Source organism: Apus apus, chromosome 5, assembly GCF_020740795.1.
Source record: "Apus apus isolate bApuApu2 chromosome 5, bApuApu2.pri.cur, whole genome shotgun sequence".
Taxonomy (NCBI): Eukaryota; Metazoa; Chordata; class Aves; order Apodiformes; family Apodidae; genus Apus; species Apus apus.
This window is the reverse complement of record NC_067286.1, coordinates 2,703,463-2,723,425: the sequence shown is the minus strand read 5'-3', so window position 1 is coordinate 2,723,425 and position 19,963 is coordinate 2,703,463. Positions and strand designations below refer to the sequence as shown.

At 43.8% G+C, this 19,963-nt stretch overlaps 1 protein-coding gene across 1 annotated transcript; it reads left to right on the top strand.

Annotated features, from left to right (window-relative positions):
- On the top strand, positions 1-4,578 carry FADD (Fas associated via death domain). Its single transcript, XM_051622098.1, has 2 exons — positions 1-1,030; positions 1,550-4,578. Exons 1-2 carry the CDS (start codon positions 730-732, stop codon positions 1,834-1,836), a joined length of 588 nt encoding a protein of 195 aa, XP_051478058.1. The 5' UTR covers positions 1-729; the 3' UTR covers positions 1,837-4,578.
- Positions 4,579-19,963: the final 15,385 nt, after the last annotated feature.

Here is a 19,963-nt window from a genome sequence, read left to right as displayed (position 1 = left end):
GTGAGGCACAAAGCCCAGGCTCCCTGTGGAAGGGAAAGGAGGAGTCTCCATCGCCGGCTGAGGCCACACAGGGAGGGCAGAGGCTGTTACCCGGGGCAGCTGCCAAGGAGAGACACTGCAGGGCCTCTCTTGCTGGGTGGAGCGAGTCCTTTCATCCTCCTCCTGCTCTCCTTTTCGGTAACGTTCAAAATAACCACGACAAAAGGTAACCCTCGCAGGTTTAGGTGCCTCACAAGGCCAACAATTCTGTACTCAAGGAGAAACCTACAGTCCCCTCAGCCAAGGCTGAGGCGGCAGGGCAGGGCAGCCCGGCCCTGCTCCTCCTCCTGTACAAAACAGGCGTTTTGTACTCGCCATCGCAAGCCCGCTCGCCTCCGGGGGCTTCCGAGCACTAGAGGGGGGGCTCCTGAAAAAGAAAAAAAAGAAAAAAAAGAAAAGAAAAACCCCACAAAACAGCAGAAAACAAACGAACCGGAGGCGAGGCCGGAGGGGGCTCTGAGGGGACGGACGACATCGCCGCCATCTTGTGGCGGGCGGCGGGAACGTCACGTCACTTCCGGCCGGGCGCGTCGCCATGGCAACCGGGCCGGGTCAGGCCGGGCTGGGCCTGGTTTCGTTTTCTCTGCCTTCCCGGAAAGCGTCTCTGTGAAAACACGACTTTATCCCGCCCCCGGAAAGCGGAGGTTCATCCACCCGCCTGGTAGCGGTTGCGGTGTGGGCCTCGGCAGCATGGACCCGTTCCTGGCGCTGCTGCATTCCTTCTCCTGCAGCTTCACGGACAAGGAGCTCTCCTCCCTGAAGTTCCTCTGCCGGGGGAAAATCGGGAAGAGGAAGCTGGAGTCTACCCAAAGTGGAAATGACCTCTTCGTCTGCCTGCTGGAGCAGAAGCTGATCGCCAGCGACAAGGTGGACTTCCTGGAGTTCTTGCTGAAGCAGCTTAAGAGAGAAGATTTGGTCTCACAGCTGCAGCAGTTCGTGGCGGATGGAGAAGTTAACGCTCCCGAGGAGCAGCCAGACGCGCATGAAAAACGTAGGTGGAGTAATTCTTTGGTTTCCCTCCCAGGCAGCCTCGGTGTGTCTGCCCATCCTCCAGCGGCGGGTGCTCAGCGCCAGCATCTCGGCCGCTCTGCTCCCTCCGAGACCCCTGCCCGGGGCGCTGCTGCTGGGAACTGCTGCACAGTTCGGGCTTGTGCCCGGGGAACTGCTGCACAGCTCGGGCTTGTGCCCTGGGAACTGCTGCACGGCTCGGGCTTGTGCCCGGGGAACGTACCTGGAGGGCCACAAACGCTGCCCACAGCTTTCCGGGGGTGGGAATGTCTTGTGTTTTTTTTTTCAAACGAAGGGTCACTTGCAAGCCGTGCTGTGTGCTTGGGATCCCGAGTGTATCCAGCAGCTTCTCAGAACGTGCTGTGGCTTTCCAGATGTGTCCTGCAGCAGGAGTAGTAGCATTTTGCTAAAAACCCGACCGAAACAAGAAAAAAACCACCCCGATATTCTCCTTTTTCTTGGTGAATCCGTCCCTGAGTCGCTCTGTTTTCTGCCGTTCCAGGTCGTCTGAAGGCAGCTATTGAAGTCGTATGTGACAACGTTGGGAAAGACTGGAAAAGGGTGGTCAGGAAACTTGGCGTTTCTGAAGTGAAAATGGAAAGAATAATAGCAGCCAACCCGTGTAACTTGCACGAACAGTTCACTCAGTCGCTCCTGGAGTGGCAGAGATGGAAGGGAGGAGATGCCAAGGCGAGTGACTTAATAAAAGCTCTTCGGGACTGTCACCTGAATTTGGTGGCAGACACAGTTGAGCAGAAGCTGAAGGAGCTGAACCTTGAAACCAGGTGAAATCGAGACCAAAAAAAACCTTCCAGGTCCCACAGACAGGGGTGAAAAAAAGTTGAAAGTGCCTTCTGAAGCAAAATCAATATAATTAGTTCTGTAATTATTCTGCCATTAGTCAATGTGCCTTAATAGGTTGATTTATGGTCAGATGAAGATTAACATAAATCCACGTTCCCTTCAGGTAATGCTTTGTAATCTGATGCTTCTTTTAAGAGATGTCAACTTTTAGAAGACCTAAACATCATTTTAGAGAAATTCTCACACTTTTTTTTCTACTTCCCCCCTGAAAACACAGTTTGTTTTACTGCAGGTGCTTTTCAGATATATCTTTGGAAATACAGAGAATCTCAGGTGCTTGTGAGGCAGTAAAATTTCAGGGGGAGGTTGGATTTTATTTTTTTCTTGTGGCCTATTGTAACTTTAGTGTGAAAGAGAGGAGGAACAGTCCTCTTAGCTGCATTCTTTTTGAGTAGTACAAGGTGATCTCTTCCATAGTTTGTCAAATACATTTGCTCTCTGTAAAAGGGTTCAAAGACAACTGGAACCTCAGGCCCCAAGACTGCAGTGCAGGAGGGCTAGGAACTCCTGTGGTGGCTTTTTCTTGGCAAAAAAATGTGCCTGGGTTGAAAATGAACTAGTTGAAATCAAATGTCTCTGTCAACTGCCTTCATCCTCCTAAAGGGAATGTTCTGAAACTATCAAGGAAATGGTGTGTTTCCCAGATGTTTACAGCAGCCTATTTTTACTGACTCGAGTGTTTAAGATTTTTAATTAGGAATCCTTGCTGTAATTTTCAGGTCTAAGTGACTGTGCTTTCTGAAGTGAACAGTCTGCTTCTAGGACTGAAAACACTGGATGTTTACAGTTCTTGCTGGGGAATGGTGTGTAGAACCCAGGTCACTGCTTGGTTCTGCTGAACTTCTTAAGTGCCAGAAGCAAAAGGGAGTGAAGAGGTCAGATCTGTGACCCTGCTGTGAGTTAGAGCAGACCAGACAGGTGACCCAGAATTGGCTAAATCAAGATTTCCATCCCATGTTGTCATGTTCAATATAAATCTGAGCTATCCCCAGGTTTCAATTCTCTGTGTTCATGGCCTGGATCTTGGGAGGACTCAGTCCTTTCTCCTGCCTTTCATCCTGATCCATGCCTTCCTGAATCTGCCACTGATCCAGGAACCCACTCCAGGATTTTCCCAGGGCCTGCCCCACAGTCTCCATGATGTTACTGGGGGGGGAGCACAATATTTGGTTTGTATATCTTTGTATTTATTTGTACTTTTTTTTTTTTATCATGATTTTCATTCAAGCTTTTTAGTTCAGTTTCCAACCCATTGTCTCTCTCCATTAATCCCTTCCCTTTCTGGGAAGGGAGAGGAGTTACTAGAGAGCATCTGTCATTCCTTTAATTGCTGGCCCAGTGTTAAACCTTGAGAACCAGATTCAGTTTTCAGCTTTAATTTGGAACAGTTCAAAAAATGCCCTTCACATCTAAGACTGGGAAAATTGCACAGACATGCCAGGGCTGTAGGTGCCTCTGGAGACTGTCCCCTATGCCATGTGGGGAAAGTTCTCTGAAATCATTATTGCTTGAACAAGTAGGATTGTTTGTTACAGCAAACATCTGAACTGCATAAATGAGTACTTGAAGAGGAAAGGCTTCCTTTTTGCTACTGTACCTGGATGACTTTGAGCTCCTTTGCAGTTATTTTTACACCTCAGGAACGCTGTGAGGGCTGGGGGGTGTCAGCACAGACCTCTCCTCTGCCTCAATGTTGACACTGGTGGGTTTTGTTGCAGTTGGTGTCTTTAGTTCAGATTATGACACTTGAATACTTGATTGTAGTTCATGGAAACTTACCTTTTCATTAAGGTTATTCCTTAAATTATTCTCACAAGTATTTTTCTAATTGTAGTATATTAAATACCAGTGATTGTATCCAAGCAAAGGAGCAGTAATTCTAATACAGGAGTTCCCACTTCTGGGCAGGTACATTTCTCTCTAGGTGCTTGCTCCAGTACTTGTCAGGTTTATTGTCAAGTCCAGACTTCTAGGAGGAGCTACAGTGCTGGACTTCAGCTAAATGACTAGCTCAAAAGGTTTTTCTTTCAAAGATAGAGTCTTTGTTCTGCATGATTTAAAGGAAATGATCCCCAGACTTTTCTCCTTTGTGCCTCTAGTCAGTCTCTGTGAGCAGAGCAGAGTAGGAGTGAAGTCAGCAAGATGTTTGTGGTGGAGCAGCTCTGCAGCAGTTCCAAGTTCTGTCTGTACAGCAACATGTTTTTCTTACCCACTTGTAATAAGTCTTCTGAAGATAGATTTATCTGGAACATGAAAAGAAATACACTGCCTACTGCATATATCCAGGGTATTATAGGAATCAGTAGGAATAACTTGGTTGTAGCCAAGTGCTCATCAGCTACAAGAAATATTGTGCCTCAGAAGATAAAAAACCTGGTTTCTCTAAGGGTTTGTACATAGTGGATATTTTACTGTGTATGAAAGCAATGATCTAGGCTGTATTGACCTGTGAGGTACCTCAGGGCCAATAAAAACCTTTTTATTAGAGATTAAAAAGTTGATTATGTTAGAACAAAATCTAATGGAACAAAGGGAATAAAAGCTTTTTATTGGGGGGGGTAAGGGAAAAGGGAGCAATTTGTAAGGAAATGTGTTTTCTTTTCCAGTAAGTATTTTGGATTATTGCATATTTTTACAAGTGTAATTAAAGTTTGATATTGTATAATATGGTGCACATTTCATTAAAAAATACTTCCTTAAAACCAAAATAAAGTGAACTGGTTTTTATTACAGGATTATTGTCTGTGATGAGAACTCCAGTTGGGAGAAGATAAATGTTAAGGACACCTATAAAGCAAGGAGAGGTGCTAAAGAGGCGTAAGGTTACCAGTGCCCTTTTGGGAACATTAAAAAGCCAAATCTTTGTCACTGAATTTCTCAGAAGTGCTGAAAAGGTCACAGTTTTCCTAGCAGGAATAGCATTGGAATGCTGTAACTCAGGGAAGTGTAAGACAATTCTCTGCCAGCCCTCAGGAACATGTCACTTTGCAGCCCCTTTTCACTTCTTGCTTGCCATTCCCTATGATGTTTGAAGATTTCACTTACACCTCAGATATTAAGGTGGGTTTTTTAAATTGCATTATTTTCTTTACTGAGTTAAGAGAAGTTTTGCAGACTTTTAATTAAAATTCCTCTTACACAAATTGATTGTGGTGAATATTTCAAATGTGATGCTCTGTTTTCCTTTTTCTCCATGCCCCAAACACAGGCAGCTGTATTTCCTCCAGCCTTTGTTTCAGGCCTAAAATAATTGCCTACTTTCTGAAATCTAATTGCTTCACTTAATTGTCTAACCCAAAAAGCTGAGTAGCACATGGTGTGTCCCTCAGCTCCCTCTGGCACTCAACGTGTGCTTCATTCAGGCTTTTTGGTTGAAGATTTTTCAATTAAAATTTATTTCTAATCCCTGTCCTTGTTGCTTTCACAATTATCAAAAGGTGGTTTGTGCTGTTCCTCCCATTCCCTTCATGGATCACCTATGTCCTTAAAATGTGTCCCAGCGTGGAAAATATTTTTCTAAATTGCTTTTTCCCCTCTTTGATTTATTACTACTTTTCTCTGCCAGTGTTTTTATTGCAAGGATGCACTGGCAGGATTCTAGAAACTAGTTCAGTTTCAACTTGTATAGCGTAAATTTTGAGGGGCGAGATGAGGGGGGGAGGGAGTTTCAAGGCTCAAGAGCTTTTTAAGAATCTGTCTTTGTAAAAAATTGTTGTAATTGAGGATTACTTAACGTTCAGGGGATGTGTTGCAATGGGTTTTGGGAATTGCAGAGAAGGAAGCACGGCTTCTTCACTCAGCTGCCAGGAAAGTGCAGATGAGTGCAGGCTTCTGTGTGGGAATCTGTGTGGAATAAACTTCCGTGCCCTTCTAATGATTAAACAGGCACAGGCTTCATCCACAGAGCTCCTGCTGCTGCTGCCTCATTCTTGAGAGCATTGCACATTCATTTGTTGAAACAGACTAAAAATAACACGTTGGTTCTTGTAAAATCGGACGTAATACACATGATTGAAGTTGGTGATACTGGTTGAGTTTAAATTCAGTAATTCCTGTGATTCAGCCAGTGTTGGAAAGTTGAACTTTTTCATTGTTTTCCAAATCTGCTGTGCGTACAGAGAAGACTGAGAGGGGACCTTGTTAATGTCTATAAATATCTGCAGGGTGGGTGTCAAGAATGGGCCAGACTCTGTTCAGTGGTGCCCTGTAACAGGACAAGGGGAAACAGCACCAAGTGGCAACACTGGAAGTTCCACCTCAACATGAGGAAGAACTTCTTTCCTGTGAGGGTGATGGAGCCCTGGGACAGGCTGCCCAGAGAGGTTCTGGAGTCTCCTTCTCTGGAGACTTTCAAGACCTGTCTGGATGTGTTTCTGAGTGACCTGCCCTGGGTGTTTCTGCTGCAGCAGGGGGGTTGGACTTGATCTTCAGAGGTCCCTTCCATCCCCTCTGATTCTATGACTCCATGGTACAGTTCTTGTGTTGGTGGTAACATAGTTTTCCTTTCTTACAGCTTGGGGTTTAGTTTGTCCCAGAAAAGGGCAATGCTGTGCTGCTGCTGGGACACAGTACTGAGGAGAGCTTCCACATCACCAGCTGTTGCAGCAAAGCTGGGGGTTTGCTCTGAGTTCTCTCAGACTCTGAAGAGATTGGCATAAAAAACATAACGTCTCTTAAGAGAGGTTTTGAGGATTCCATCTCCCGTACAATGTAAGTACCTTTGCTAAGGAAAGCAGCTTAATTTCAACTTTCTATGTCTGATGCTTCTCAAGCTGGCATTTTTATTTACCTCAGAGCATTCAAGCCTTCAGATCAGGCTCTTGGGCTGCATGAGAAAATTGGACCATTGTCATCAGAGATGTAAAAAACCACTCAAACTGGGGTTGTCTGTGGTAGGCATTCTATTTACATGTGAGCCTGGTTTTATAGAACTTTCCATAAAGCAATAACCTTGCAATTACACATGCTTACAATGTTTATAGTGTTTTCTTTTCCACTTCTTAAGTCCTTTATTCCTGTTCATCCCAGCAGGACTATTAACTTCAGAAAATAATTCCCAGAATTTAATCAGTCAGCACTTCTTATTGTGGTCTAACTTTTAAAAGGGATTTAACAGCTGTTTTGCAACTATCCACAGTACTCATGGCATATATGAAGGTTGTATTTCTCTACAAAAGTTATGACTTAATTTTTGTATGCAAATTTGGTGCCAGATTTTATATAAAATGAGCATATAAACCATAAGAAAGGCTTGGTATAAAAATTAAACTACAAACTTGTCATTGGTATCATGAGGATTATGAGTATTTACAGGCTTTTCACTTGGAGTTCTACTCAAAATTATCTCACTTTTTTCCCATTCTTTTTCAGAATTTGTAAATTAAAAAAAAAAAATTAAAAAACAACATAATTTTTTAAAGGAATGGATTCTCACATTGGTTAAAATGATGCTTCCATTTCTGTATCCAGCTTGCACAGTAAAATTCAAACTAAAATTCTAACTGCATGCTTGTCAATGAAGTAGGTAATATATATGCAGATGAATTAAAACTAATTAGAGCTAAAAACAACAAAGTGTGCATCTCCAATTAACAGCTGCTTGCAGCTCTGTCACATACCACTTACATCCACTGTGGACCTGCTCGTGCCATTTTCTGTCAAACATGCTCTACTTTTTCCAAAAAGATAGCACCTTTGATGCTAAAGAGCTTCATATCTCTGTACAGTAAGTGGGATTATTTAAATCAAGATGTCAAATTCCACATCTGGTCTGTGAATGTGAAGGGATATTAAATGTTAAGGTATATCACAGATGACTGTATTTATAAGGCCCTTCAGTCTGTGGAGTATTTTTTTTCTTTCATTTCCTGGAACTTCATAGTTACCAGCACTGACTCATTTCAAACCTTAATTCCTGAGACCGAATAAGAGTTTAAACCACTTAGTTTCCTGTTAGACTAACATCATAAAGCAGTAGCATGTGTAAGTACCTCAATGTGAGCAAAGAGGCATGCACAAAACATGGACATTAATTGCAAGTCCACAGCTCTGTGGGTGGGACCCTCATTTTCCACCCTGCATTCAGGTGTCCAAGCCACTTGGGTGCTTAGCCAGGATCCCAAACCATCCTTGAGCTCCTGGCCATACATAACTGATGCTTGCTCCCTACAGCCTCTGTGGGTAACTGAAAGCAGCTGGGGTATGGCACAGGAAACTCCAGCCATGAAGTTCTCCAGAGGAATATCTCTTCCTTTCTACTCAAGTTGCTTAAAGTGGGAATGGACATGGGAGTCCTCATCAGAGTGAGAAATACTGAGCCCTAAAAATTCCTGTTTCTCCAGTAATCATTTCTACCATCTCAGCTATTGAGTAGTGTGAAGGGAAGGGATCATTTTGCAGCCTGAAAGCCAAAGACATTTCACCTGTCTTTACTTCTGCAAATTAAGGTTTGCAGGAGTGTCTAAACCAACACCCTCGATGTAGATAACATCACAAAAACTTGGCCAATTTTCATATCAATCAACACCTTTGGAAAATCCTGAGTTTGCTTTCACACATAATATAGTGCCATTGTGCATTTCCTAGGCTAGTGTTCTTACTGTTTGGTAGGTGATTAGGGGCACTTGCATCTAGGTTAAACTGAATTTTTCAAGGTGACTTTTAATAATCAGTGATTCAAATGGGGTTGTGCCAAGTCTTCTGTCAGGGGAGGCCTGACCAGCAAAGTCTGATGTCTGCTGCTCAGGTCTGAGCTGTGGGGAGCTCAGTTTGTTTTGTGAGGTCTGAGAAGCTCCCACAGGCTAATTCAGAGGAATTAGGGAAAGAATTAGGAAGAAATTAGATCACAGTTTATTTTATTTAAATGGTACCTGAAGTACGCCATAGGCTTGTCCCATTTTCTCCTTGAAAAGGTTACCTTCATCCCTTATCTCCCTCCTGAAAACTCATCCCCACACACACCATTACATGTTAAATAATTATAACACATAAGCTTGAGGGAGGACAAACAGTCATTTTCTTGGTGGTTTGAAGAGGACTTTGACATTGAATCATCCCTTGCCGTTCAGACAGCCTGTTCTAGTGGTTTTTAATGGATTCAGGTAGAATACAACAACCTCAGCTAGGGAAAAATGGGCATGGATGGAATTGCTACAGTACCTGTAGGCAGGTCAGGGAATATCCTGTTTTTGAAATGTTATCATGTCCAATGTTACAGCAGCAGTGGCAGCTTCCTGTTTTTTTTCCATCCAAAGAGAGGTAACGGGGAGCTGCTGGCCAAAGAACACTGCCAGCTTCTTTCAGTCCTGTATTTTGGTAGTACAAAGGTGGCATTATTAAAGGCAGACAAAAAAGCCTCTAATCATGCAACCAGACTGAACCCTAGGAGCTAAAAAAGCCTTCCTTTGGCACTTGTAAACCTTGCTAAGAACAAAGTGGTGTCCATATAGACTCTCTTTTCTGTTTTGGCTGCAAACTGAGACAGAGAAGAGATGCTGTCTCTATGACCACTTAAATTTAAGACTCAAGAACATTCCCTATTGCAACTACTGGACCTCCTGACCCTTCTGCAAAATGTATAATAAGGCAACCCCATCCAGCAAAACATTGCTGCATTTGCTACCTAAACCTTTACATTGTCACTGTAGGTTTTGGCTGGCAAAGAAAAATTGATTATTCTGTTTACAGCAAAAATCTAGTACTGCAAAACTTGCTTTCATTGCAGCACTTACACTGAATATTCCCCTTAATATTCAAGGACATGTAGCAGGTAAATGCTGAACACATCTGCAAGGAACATGAGTGTTTTTACACACCTTAAAGATATATGGGAATCAAACTTGTGCCATGTTATTTTGGTCAGAGGAAATGGTACAGTTTATTATGGGAGACAAAAATGATGTGCCTCCCAAATCCTGATATGCTTGTGTATGTGTGTATAAACATATCTCTGTGTGTGTATAGCCTGTGCATACATATGCATACCTGCACATACCCTAAAGTAAAGTTATTTGATATAATCTGGAAAACAAGACTTTCCTGACAGGGCTATTTCTCAGGGCTGCTTCTCAGACTTAGGTCTATCACTTAGAAGCTGCCTGCTGTCTCTGTGAAGAAATATATCCCTATCTCCAGGAGCAGCACTAGTTTTTCTGGAAACAACTGTGTGGTATTTCTGGGCCAACACTAAATATGAAGTACAAATTCAGAGCCAGCTGCTGAATCTTCAAGGGGCAGAGCAAAAATGATTTTAAGCCGTCATTTTAACCTTGCAGATTTAATGGCCTTAATTCCTAATACATGTTAGAGCAGCCACCAGTTACTGTAATTTTCAGTGTTTTCCTTCCACCTAAGATGTTGGGTCAATACAGAGTCTGTGAAGCTGTTCTCTTCCCTGTTATTTCTGCTTTTGCAGGCAGCAGCTGTAGAATCTACAGAAATGATTTAACAGGCACAGTGCAGTTGAGAAATGATCTACCTGACCACAGTGAATGGAAGAATCCTTCCTTCTTGTTCTGCATGCACTTCCCTGGTGCCCCTAAATGATGGTGGCAGAAGACAGAGGAGTCCCTGCCATTCCAGTCTTTGGCTTCACAGGTAAAAAATACAAAGAACGAGTCGGTGCCAAGTTCCTCGATGGTTTTTATGGCAAGGGCAACAGTTCACAAGACTGAAACTGCCAAATTGATCTCACCCTGGCTAGGCTTAATATTTCACATTTGTACATGGAGAAATGTTAATGGTTCCTGGAAGTTGTAGGCATCAGCATTTAAAGTTGTTTAAGGGACAAAGGGAAGTTAGGAGTTTATCTGGATTATGGTGAGAGGATCTAACCTATATTTGGAGTCCTGAGTGATTGTTTGATTGTGTGTCACACGAAAAGGAAAAAGTGACCAATATTCCTCCAGCTCTTTGTGCAAGAGCTTAAGTGTATTATATGGCAACTAAACTGAAAAGCCTAACCTGGAACCTGTTCATGAGTCAATATTTCTGTTGACTCTTTTAAATGTGAATGACAATGCAAACAGATGGTGTGGTCAACGGGTCTTTAATAGGAACTGTGTTCAGGAGAACAAGGAATTTAGCTTTGAAACAAATCTTTTGCCCTGCTTGTTGTGGCACCGATGAACAATGTCAGGTCTGATGCTTTTTCTGTTCTGAGTTACTCCACTTTCTCTCTTACACGTGGCTTTGAGTCATTTCCTAAATGTTTTTTTGTTATTCTCACTTTGTTTAAAGATTAACCTAAGACAGTGACAAGGCTTTTTCAGCTTTTGTTCACCTTCCTAGAAAGAATGATTTCTTGACCAAGAGCAGGGAGGGGTCTACCTTTCATGTCTTTTTCTCTTTGTTTTTTCTCTTGCAAGCTACACACTATGTATTCCTACTCTCAGCAGTGAGATTGGAAATGGCTTTTTATTTAATAACTGCCAGCATTAATTAATTGTAATTTGATCAAAGCTATGTAAATACCTCCATACAAAGGAACAAAGGCATTCAGGCAAACAGAAAAGAGCAAGAAGAAAACTCTAGTGTATTTATCTGGCACAACACAGGCACAAATCTTTTGTTGGTTGCTGAATCAAAAGACTGCACATGAAGGCCTTGATGGCAGCTGAGGACACGCTGGGTCAAACCTCAGGTGAAGATAAACATGCTCCTGTAAGATGCTTCAACATCAGTCTAGCGTACACTTCATGGCACAGCTGCACAGCTGCTTCTTCTAAAGTACTGTCTGTTTTCCCTGAAGTTTCTCTTCTGCTTCTGATTGCTTTTAAATGTCACCCTGCTGCTTAAGGCTACTAGTAGGTGGGCCAAGCTGCATGTTTACTACTATATGCCTTATAACTATAGTTATTTTCCATGTCAGTTCCTGACCTAATAACCTTATTCTTCTCAAAATGTCAAAGGTGAAATTTAGTTTTAAATGACTTGGTTGCCCAGGCAGAATTGCTATTAATCAGAACAGGAAAATAATATTGGGAAATTAACTTTGTTTGGTAGCAGTTTAATACACCATATCTATTGGCAAACAATTTAATCTGAGCCTTTAGGATCACCTTGAAACTGGGGATGGCTTTTGGCAAAACATGTTGCTGCCACTGCAAGTTTCCATCATTTTTAGAATTTGTATCTGTTGCAGTTTTCTTTATGGTCTCATTCTTCCTTTTGAGGCTGTGTATTTTTTTAGTCACCATCCCAGCCAATTTATTTTAGCAAATGAGTATTTTTAGTAGATACTGTGAAGACAGTGGGGAGTTCAGAAATGGTGAAGACAAACAATTAACACGTGTACAGAAAGCAGTGATTCACTGAAAGCATTATTTAAATTTCCATTTGCCCATAAGCTGAAGCTGATTACATGGAAAAACCATTTTGCCTTGTTTATGCACATACAAATTGGGATTAATACCTCACCAACATTATTATCTTCACATACACAGGATAATATTTCAAGTCAACATACTGCTGAATAAGGAAGGTAGTGATTGCTGCACACAATTTCATGCAGGCAAGGGTGTGTTGTCACTGAAAATCTAGTCAGTTAAGGATTAAAAGAGGCTTAAGTGCTATATGAGTTCTCTTTATTTTTAAATGCTTTTATCTACTTTACTACATTATGAAGGGCTAATAATAGAGGATCCTGAGTACACAGAAATCATGGTCCAGTTTGCTTAGTGCCTACTCCAAAGCCACTTGACATAGTAGGAGCCTTTGTAGCAGACATAGTGAAAAGAAACTATGTTTTTCCTTCAAACACTGATTTAGAGGAACCAAAGTGTTACTTCACATGCAAATCCTTTTTACTCTAGACAGACTATTTATAAAGCTCATTGCAAGCCTTATTAAAACAATACAGTCATTTAATCTTATGCTTTCTCTTAACAGCTTTCAAAACGTTCTAAAAGCTGAAGCCTCAATTCTGAAACGATCTGTGTAGAAACCAACTCCTGTTCTCTCTTCTCCCCTGGGGTCTTGCAAAGTCAACAGGTGAAAGGCTCAGGGTCTGTAGAGCTCACTCTGGGATCAATGCATGCATTTTTTGGAATTAAAAAACCCATTAATTCTTTTTTTTCTTGGAAATTGATTTTTTACATCTCCTGGGAGGTTGCCATGGCTCTGAAGCTCTAGGCTCCAAATACAGTAATTTAATTCCAGACCAGTTAAAATTAACAAGACAGACAAACCTTGGGCTGCTAAATCCCAAGCAGTGGATCTGATAACAACACTGGTTCTTTCTGTGGATGTTCACATACATTTTCATTGCTTTCCTGCAAACAAGCTGTGCTGTTTCTCACACGTACCCAGCATCCCAACCCAGATTCATCTCAGGCTGGTTTAGACATCTAACTGCAGCTCCCATGTCAGGAGTTTGGCTGCCCTGGGCTCCCTCTGTAGTCAATGAGAAGAGACAAGCATCTTGAGCAGGTGATTCATGGACCACACCAAAGATCTAAATCACTCCCATGGAGCAGCTCTCTTGCTCCACTGATTACAGAGGCAATCCAGGGCAAATGGGTTCATGATGTAGGTGATCAGCCAGGTGGAATGTATCCAAACCTGTTCCAGTTAGTCAGGATCTACATTATCACCACTGGTTCAGAATTCTTGACTCCAGACAGTTTCTTCTTCCAATATCATTCACAATGATGCCACTTGAATCTGGCCTCTCCTCAAGCTATTATTTGAAAAAAAAGTGCAGCTAAATAATGCACAACCCTACTGCCTTGAAATTATAATTGAATGCACTTTTAGGAAGGTATCTTTCATTACAGTTCCAAGAAAACTAATTGAAAATGTGCTGAAATCAATATATTCACTTAGTGTAGACTACGTTTGCATTAGATATTAGGGGTAAATTTCACTCCAGATTGAATTAAATGATATTTTGCTTTTAGAAATTCTTTCTAGCTGAAGGGGATTTCTGCTGCTGTAAATCCATACAAAAAAAAAAAAAAAAGACAACAGCTGCAATAATTCTGAGCTGTAAATTGCACAACTGAAGCTGAAACTAAGCTGAAAATCTTTTCTGAGTTTAGTGGGTTTGTATTTGAGTGGGCTTATGTGGTTTTGGTTGCAGGAATAGCAGCTAAATTTGGAAAATATTTATGGTCTTGACATAGGTATGATTCCCGTTAAAATAAATAGTGTAACTTCATCTGGTCTCTTAGGAGTTTTCTGCATGTCTCTGGTTCCCTGTGTGTGTTTTGTGGAGACTTTTCTTCCTATCAGATCCTGTAAGTCCAACTTGAAACCCTCTGAAATTTCAGAGCAGCCAATTCTGATTTGATTGACACCTGCCCAAATCTGGCCTAGAACCACGTAGACCCATATTATAGAAATAAAATATTGATGGAAAAAAGAAGTGTGTCAAGGTTTCTAGAAGACATAGCTTCTGTTGCCAAAGGGCTGACACGTTTACTAGTGCACTTATCTTTATAGATGGGCATAACCATTAATTACCTCTGTCCTCTTCTCTACAGGCCACCTTCCAGCCTCTTCCTCTCTTGTTCCTTCTCCCTCAGGCAAAGAGTCTCTTCTGTCGAGCAACCTCTGGAGACATTTGTTATGGGAACAGAATGGTTCAGGTCATGTCTGTCTAACTGACAAAAGAATTATCAGTGCTCTTGGCAAAAATCCTCTTCTTTCATCTATTCATTTCAGTATGAAATGCCTGAAATGGGTCCAAAATGCATTTTGCTCAGAAGTCATTAAGTCATCTCTAAAGGACAAGGAGTAAATAAAGTATTGCCAGCTCGACCCAGAAAGTAAGAAAGAAGAATAAATGCGTAGGCAACCTTGGACTAATGTCAGCGGAGGTTTTGTGCTGGGGTAGGGTGGCTTTGAGGCTCACACAGGACATTTCCCTACAAATAAAGCACTCTGTGGAAAGGGAAAGCAGGGGCTGCAACCCCCCAGCTGCTGGGAAGCAAACGGAGGAGCACTTTGCTCCTTGGTGAGCAGCTCTTCCCCCCGGCAAGCGGCTGGCAGCAGGTGTCTGTCCTCAGATCCCAGGCTTTGCTGAGCGGGGGTTAAACATGCAGACCTAATTTATCATGTGAGAGGAAAGGAAAGTGCTTTTTTTTTTTTTTTTTTTATGTCTCCTCCCTCTTGTTTAACAGCTTTTGTTTGAATTTCATCACGTGGCTGTGAGGTGCAAGGAGATATGTAACCTGGGTCTCTGAACTGATTACTTTGCTGTCAGCTGATGTCGATGTCACCTCTCCCTAAATGACATCGACAGGGAGCCAGACCTCCTGCTGAACTTCTAAAAGAGACATTATATTCATTTAGTTAAGCAGATCTGAGCTGCTAGTGCTCTTGATGTTGTCTGGTGTACCTTGGGTTACATGCCCAGGAGGAAGGAAACAGGAAACTGTTTTCCTTCTACTACAAAGTAAACGGGAATGCTTAGAAATATGTTGGCATTTTGCAGTAAAAACCTGGGAGTTTTCCTGACTCTTTTATTCCATGTGTGTTGTGGCAACACCGAGTGTTGTGCAAAGATCTGATTTTTCAGTTGTATTTCATAGAATCATGGGATGGTTTGGGTTGGAAGGGACCTTAAAGATCATCTAGTTCCAACCCCCCTGCATGGGCAGGGACACCTCCCACCAGCCCAGGCTGCTCCCAGCCCCATCCAACCTGCCCTTCAACACTGCCAGGGATGGGGCAGCCACAACTTCCCTGGGCAACCTGTTCCAGTGTCTCACCACCCTCACAGGAAAGAATTTCTTCCTAACATCTGACCTAAATCTCCCCTCTTCCAGTTTAAAACCATTACCCCTCATCCTGTCACTACACACCCTGGTAAAAATCCCCTCCCCAGCTTTTCTGGGGCCCCTTCAGGTACTGGAAGGCCACTACAATGTCTCCCCACAGCCTTCTCTTCTCCAGGCTGAACAACCCCAACTCTCTCAGCCTGTCTTCATAGGAGAGGTGATCCAGCCCTTGGATCATCTTTGGGGCCTTCTCTGGACTTGCTCCAAGAGCTCTATGTGGCATTTGAAGCCCTAAGCCTACACTGATCCACTCTGGTCTGTGGTGGACTGCACGCTGGGACAGCAACATGGCTTCAAAATCAGGCCTTTCAGGTATTTTTGAAGCACCTCAGGGACTCTGCTGTATGAACAGTCTGGGCTTTGAATGTAACACAGAGCGAGGTGCCTAATGAAGGCATTTGCAGCGTATCATGTGGGAGTCATATTCCTGAACTAGGATATTCTGGCTCCAGGTTCTCTCCTGGACTAAGCCATCCTTTTGGGCATGAATAAATACCTAGGTCTTTATACCTGAGGAGACAATGCCTCCCTTTTCTATAGCAGACATTAATATGCCATGGGAACTTGGTTCCCACCTGAGGCTGAAACCCATTTCTCATGAAAGTGTCTACTCGATGACATTTCCACCTCTCCTCTGAAACTTGTGTATAAAGTGATACTTGATGTGAGGGTGACAAAGATAAAGGTGACAACTCCTTGAGGCTGAGGAGGGCCTACAGCTAGAGCCTCTTAGATGGGAAGTCCAACCACAGATGAGAGGAGCTGGGAAAGCTGAATGCAAGAGTGTGCCTTGTTAACAAACCGGTTGAAGTGAAGATTAATATGTGGAGTTAATTCATGTTTATTCTCCATTTCAGAATTGTGTGGAAGGTTCTTTGCTTTCATAATGAAGCATGATTAGAGTTGGTACTTGGTATGACTGTTTTTGGTTTTAACCATTTAAGGACAAGCCAAAACTTAGTTGCAAAAGAAGAAGCAACCACATTCCAAGTCATCCCCAACTGAGAGAAACGGTAATGACCATCTTTAAGGATCTAGGTGCATGCTGAGGTTCCCTTATGAATTCATTTGGCATAACCTGAGTCTGAGATCAGTTAATCTGACTGGAGGTATTGCAGTGTCCAGTTTGATAGAGATTATAAATTCTGAGCCTATTACAGTGTTTAACCTTTTGCCCTTACATTCACAAAGTCTCCATTTGATTCATATGTTAAATGAAAATCAAATCAGGCTGGATTCTTTCTATTAACATTATTAGTTTTCTTTTTTTAAGTGTGGTGAACTGAAAGAAATCGTGTTTGTTCATGCAGCTGTAAATGTCATCTTATTTTTCAGCTGTGTTTTGCTTTTGCTGGAACACATTATTTTGGAGATGCTACCTTGTCAGCTGCTTAGACTGAAATCCTCTTCATCCACAGAAGTGGTGCAGCAAAAGTAATCAAGATGAAAGGGGAGGATTTTGCCTTTCCTGGCATGCACTGTCCACCTGAATCCTGACCTGGAACCTTGCAACATTGGTTAGGCAGAGCCAGGTCAAACAGTTTCAGCACATTTGAACTCTCACTCCCAAAGCATGAGGACAAAATAATGAGCCCTGTCCTATCAGTAAAGGTATCTCATGACTCCACTGCCCTCACCACCACAGCTGACACACCCCAGAGACGTATGGACAGGGAAGAAAAAATATCCAGACCTCAGCTTAGGAAGGGGCAAGACACAGCCTGTAAGGTCAGCAGTGTGGACTTGGTGCTCAGCACTGACCCTGCCACGGGGAAAACCTCAGCACTGGGAACCCATGGCCTGCGCTGGCTCTTGTGTTTAGCTCTCTGAATGTGCTGGAACTGTTCACCCCTTGTCAGTTAGTGGCAATAAAAATTTTCCTTTTCTGGTAATAAGCCTAAGAAATACCTGATTGTAAGCAGTTAGGGGTAGCTCATTCAGCATACTTTAATTGTTATGCCTGCACATTTTACTTAAAATGTCATCAAGCACCGTCGTTCAGCTGCAGGGGCTGACATTTGTAGGATGACAATAAGCATTTCCTCATGTACCTTTAGCAGTTTGTCTGTAAAAGATGCTTTTCCTCCTCTTGGAGTTAACATGTAAAATCCTTCTTTGCTTCAAAAATATTTTTGGTAAGCATGAAATGCAGAATCTGTATAAACTGGACCTAGAGTAGACCAGGGGATGTAAAATGGCAGAAAGACTATTTTGCCTGCAAGGCATTATTTGAAGAGCTGGTGTCTAGATGTTATTTGTGTGTGTATATATATATATATACACACATATATATGTATATATTTCACACTGAAATCAGAAATTTTCAATTTTGAGGGCTTTCTGACTAAAAATTAAGCAGGCTGTCACTCTCATATTAGACACACAGTACAACTAACAACAAAATGAAGACAGCAGGAAAAAACTTTAATCTTCTGATAAGAAACTATCTTTATATTTTATTAACGAGCAAGAAGAATGTATTTTATTTTATTTATTTATTTTTAAAATTTTTTTTTAAGGCTCATTTTACTAGATTGGTATCAGCTTGACTTCTTTATGATAGTAAGTCAATAATGACAGACCTCATAGCTGCTTTCCAGTATCTGAAGGGGGCCTACAGGAAAGCTGGGCAGGAACTTTTTTCAGGGGCTTGCAGTGAGAGGACAAGGGGTAATGGATCAAAACTGGAAGAGGGGAGAGTTAAGTTAGACCTTAGGAATAAATTCTTTAGTGTGAGGGTGGTAAGACCCTGGCCCAGGTTGCCCAGGGAAGTTGTGGCTGCCCTATCCCTGGAACTGTTCAAGTACAGGTTGGATGGGGCTTGGAGCAACCTGGTCTGGTGGGAGGTGTCCAAGTGCTTTTCAGAGCTTTTCCCTGTAAAAGCAAGAACAGGGTCCAAAATCAAAATGCAAATGCTTTATTCACAGTGGTAACACAAACAGAAGAGAGAAAAAGAGGTTCTTTTCTGAGCTTTGTCTACAAGCGCCAACCTTACGCAGGTGCATGGAAAAGCTATAGAAACAGGATCATCCAGGAAGAGAGTAAAAGCAAGTGGAAAACTTTTAAATGCTGTTTTGGAAACAGCTTACACAGGGGAGGAAAAAAATAAGAGTTTTCAGTGTAGCCAAAGCCCATTTCCTGTGGGAAATCCCCCGTGCCAGTGAAGTCCCCCTTGGCTGGAGCTGTGCTGAGGACTCAGGGGCACAGCTTCTTCACAGGGCAAGGCAGGAGAAGCCTTCCTTGTCCACACCGAGCCTCCAGACAGCACAGGTGATGGGAGCAGGATGAGGTGGTGGGAGCGGGAGGAGGTGGTGGGAGCGGGAGGAGGTGGTGGGAGCGGGATGAGGTGGTGGGAGCGGGATGAGGTGGTGGGAGCGGGATGAGGTGGTGGGAGCGGGATGAGGTGATGGGAGCAGGATGAGGTGGTGGGAGCGGGATGAGGTTGTGGGAGCGGGATGAGGTGGTGGGAGCGGGATGAGGTGATGGGAGCGGGATGAGGTGGTGGGAGTGGGATGAGGTGGTGGGAGTGGGATGAGGTGATGGGAATGGGATAAGATGATGGGAGCGGGATGAAGTGATGGGAGCAGGATGAGGTTGTGGGAGAGGGGTGAGGTGATGGGAGCGATCTGAGGTGATGGGAGTGGGTCTGAGGCCATGAGAGCGGGCCGAAGTGATGGGAGCGGGATGAGGGAATGGGAGCAGGCGGAGGTGGTGGGAGTGGGCTGAGGTGGTGGGAGCGGGATGAGGTGGTGGGAGCGATCTGAGGTGATGGGAGCGGGGCTGAGGCCATGGGAGCAGGCCAAGGTGATGGGAACGGGCCGAGGTGATGAGAACGAGCTGAGGCAATGGGAGCGGGCTGAGGAATCGGGGCAGGGCCCAGCTCCTGCTCAGCAGGCGATACCCGCAGCGGGCAGGAGCGGGCAGACCCGCCTGGCAGGGCCGTGCCGGGACACGCAGGCCCCGGGAAGGCCCGTGATTGCGGGGATGACTCCGGTCCTGCCCTGTTGCGCAGCCCTCAGCCAGCACGCCTCCTGCCCTGGGGCTCCGCACCAGAGACGCGACAATCCCCTTTTCGGGCGGACACCCGTGGGCGGCGGGAGTATCGCTTGCCTGGGAAGGAAAGGAAGAGGCCGCTCCGCAGGGAGAGCTGCCGCCCGGCCGAGCCCCCGGGGGAGCGGGTCTCGAACCCGCGGCGCTGGGGCAGGCGGGCCGCAGCGCGGTGCATTGTGGGCCCCGCACTGATTGCTGCGGGAGCCGCGGAGGGCGCCGGG

Coding starts and splice junctions, on each gene's coding strand:
- FADD (XM_051622098.1), top strand. CDS start 730: ATGGACCCGTTCCTGGCGCTGCTGCATTCCTTCTCCTGCAGCTTCACG. Junction 1,031..1,549: donor GCCAGACGCGCATGAAAAAC/GTAGGTGGAGTA, acceptor CTGCCGTTCCAG/GTCGTCTGAAGGCAGCTATT.